The sequence below is a fragment of the Vollenhovia emeryi genome, unplaced genomic scaffold (assembly GCF_000949405.1).
Source record: "Vollenhovia emeryi isolate VEMERY1.0 unplaced genomic scaffold, V.emery_V1.0 DF942827.1, whole genome shotgun sequence".
NCBI lineage: Eukaryota > Metazoa > Arthropoda > Insecta > Hymenoptera > Formicidae > Vollenhovia > Vollenhovia emeryi.
This window is the reverse complement of record NW_011963539.1, coordinates 195-3,438: the sequence shown is the minus strand read 5'-3', so window position 1 is coordinate 3,438 and position 3,244 is coordinate 195. Positions and strand designations below refer to the sequence as shown.

The window sequence follows — 3,244 nt, the reverse complement described above, 5'->3', positions numbered from 1 at the left end:
ACACACACACACAGCAGAGAGGGTTTGGAGTCAATAAATACTACGGGACTGACGAACCGTGGGGTCCTTATCTCGCTGCTACACGCACAAACACACACACACACACACAAACACACACACACACACACACACACACACACACAGGTGTAAATCCGATCGTGCAACCTCCACGCGGTACACCTTGAATAATGCAAATGCTGGCGGTACTATAACTTTCAAGCTTCATAACTCGAAAAATACTTAATAAAAAAATACTTTGTTACAGTGTTTTGGAAAGCTCTCGAAGAATGCTGCATGAATGTGCAATAAAAAGTGGGATGTTCCATTAAAAAAATTGGATGTGACCTTCACGTGACCTTGACAACGCTATTCAAGGTCATACTAATATCACTATCTGATGCATAAGATAAAACCCTACAACTTTTGTATATAACATTTTTTCAGAAATGCTTTGTTTTCGAAAAATTTGACTGGTCCGGGACTTTTTCCCCACCCTGTATAATTATTAATATTATCAAGTATAATTATTAAGTAAATATTTATTTCATAAAATATATCAAATTTTTCTTATAAACTTTTTATTTATGACCAAAATAAGCGAATACAATGTTTGTAATTTTTGTGGCATTATGGTCTGAGTCACTTACGCCATCTATAATAGTATTTGTGTACTCAAACACTTTGACCCTTAAAAATATTCATAAATCACCTAACCTCTAATTAAAATAAACAATCTGTGTGAGCTGTCTAACGAAATATTTATTTATCATGACATCAAGAATAATTTTACGTCAAAATATTTATTTAATTGGTGATGTTGACACTCAAATTATCGGTAATAAATTGCCATCAAAATTACAAGTGCTCAAAGTTTTTTTTATCATATACGTATTCTTAAATTAAAATTACGTGAAAGTGCTGAAATCTGTATTGATGAAGTTAAAGTATTTTGGCAAAAAGCTCAGATACCAACTAAAAGAAAAGATCATTGTATAGATCAGTTTAAAATTATTATTATATTCATAAAATTAAAATTATATGAACAATATCAGCTCCTTCAAAAAAGATAAACAGAGACTCAAATAAAATTAAAGAGGACGAATTTAAATCTTCATTGTTGAATTTATTCGACGTTGCCCATGTGAATGCGGCACTAATGGTCAATGAAAATATATAATGCATTTTTTGACTCAGCAACGGAAAGATGGTAGAGTTGGTTACATAGCTAATATTGAGTCTGATGATAATGAACAAGTACAAAAAATAAAGGATGAACTACTACAGCTACGTCGTGAAAAATCGGAGAGAGAAAAAGCTCGATACGGTAAAATTGATTTTAAAATAATTTATAAAGTTTAATTGATTTATTAAAAATGATTGTATCTTAAGAGGATCCCGTAGCATGTCTGTTTTACCGACATTCGTAGTTCTAACCTATCGTCGTATTAAATTCATGGAATCAAAAATGCTTGCGTACAATTACAGTATATGCATTGATGATCCGGGGAAACTCCAATTTGATACCAAAAATGAGTAAAAATTACAAAATTCATATATCGATCACATATAACCGTGTAGACGAACTGTCAACTCCGTCATACTTGTGCTTCGTATAAAAGTTCTACAACTTGTACTCACATGAAACTGAGTTTCCCTGGATACGATGACATGTAGAATTACTGTGAAACCCTCTAAATTGGGATTAGATGTTTAAAATAAGAGTATAGCTAGAATTAACTTTCGTGTTTATGTCTGGGTGTGATGTATCGTAGTAGTGTGTCCGTGTGCTCATGTATATGCTGCGTTTCGTGTTTAGATGGCGCACACCATCAAAGGCCTCGGCCTTGGGGGATCCTCTTAATTTCAATCACAAATTTTTGTTTTGATACCTTTTATGTTTATTGAATAGATGAATTTGTGGAATTCACATCAAGCAGCGAAGTGGAAGGAGTGAATCCGTTGAGTCAAAAAACAATATCATCTTCATCTATTTCAAATTTTTCCGATGAACTGGCAACTACTCAGCACCAAGAATCAACACAATCTCGTGGGACAATAAATATCGTAGATGATATATTAGTAGCGGTCTTCGATCATTGTAAAATAAGCGACCGTAACGCTGTACGTTTGATTGTAGCTTTATGTTCATCATTAAATATCGACGTAAATCCATTAATAGTAAATGATCTAGATCATCTATTCGCCGAAGCAGAGAGAAAATACGTGAAGAGAAAGTCAAACAAATCAAAGAACTTTTCAAAACTGAAGACTTGAATGCTAATGTTCTACACTGGGATGGAAAAGTTTTAAAAACTTCAAGTGGAAAAAATAAAGAACGACTACCAGTTGTATTAAGTTGTGGACAAATTGAAAAAATATTAGCGATCCCAGTACTAGATGATGGTACAGGACAGTCTCAAGCTGATGCAATGTTTGACGCTATTATTGATTGGGGTATTCCTGACTGTATCAAAGCTCATTGCTGTGATACTACTGCTGCAAATCTAGGATCAGATAAAGGAGCTGCAGTTTTACTTAAACAGTTGCTTGAAAAAAAACTACTGTATTTGCCTTGCAGGCATCACATATTTGAACTTATTCTAAGGGATGTTTTTGAACTTAAAATACCTACAACTTCAGGTCCTGATGTACCTTTGTTTAAAAAATTTCGAGAGCATTGGGCAGAAATTGATAAAAGTCAATATTCTACTGGCGTTGAAGACTCGTATGTGCAAGACAAAATACAAAATCACATTGAAGACATCAATCAATTTATCCAAAAGCAACTTGATTCTGAACAACCAAGAGAAGACTACAGAGAACTTTTGGAGCTTGTTCAGATATTTATTAGTAAAGTTCCGTGCAGTGAAGTAAAATTTAGAAAACCGGGTGCATTCCATCACGCTAGATGGATGTCAAAGGCTATATACAGGGTGTCTGATGCAAAAGTAGCCACCTTGAAAATAGTGGTAGATTGGGTTAAACTAAGGAGAAATATCATGTACCGCGGTACAAAGTAACAATAGTTATCGAGGAATTAATTTACACGTTTGAGCGAATGAGGATGCAGGAGACGGTAGGCCGGACCATAGACTTCTATAGACGGACCCTTTGTACGAGGGGTAACTGATAATCGCGGTAAGGGGATCACTCGTCTGACTTCGACTCTTTCCGGTGAGATTCGGTAATATTCGGTTCACATTTCCAATACGTGTGCACACGTATATACGGCGCGTTGCTTGTG

The 3,244-nt window shown here is 34.8% G+C and overlaps 1 protein-coding gene across 1 annotated transcript; it reads left to right on the top strand.

Annotated features, from left to right (window-relative positions):
* Nucleotides 1-2,191: 2,191 nt before the first annotated feature.
* Nucleotides 2,192-2,969, top strand: LOC105567591 (the record flags this gene model as incomplete). Its single annotated transcript, XM_012022555.1, has 1 exon — nt 2,192-2,969. A coding segment is annotated over one exon (778 nt), but the record flags the coding sequence as incomplete, so codon positions are not given.
* Between the last annotated feature and the right edge of the window lie 275 nt (nt 2,970-3,244).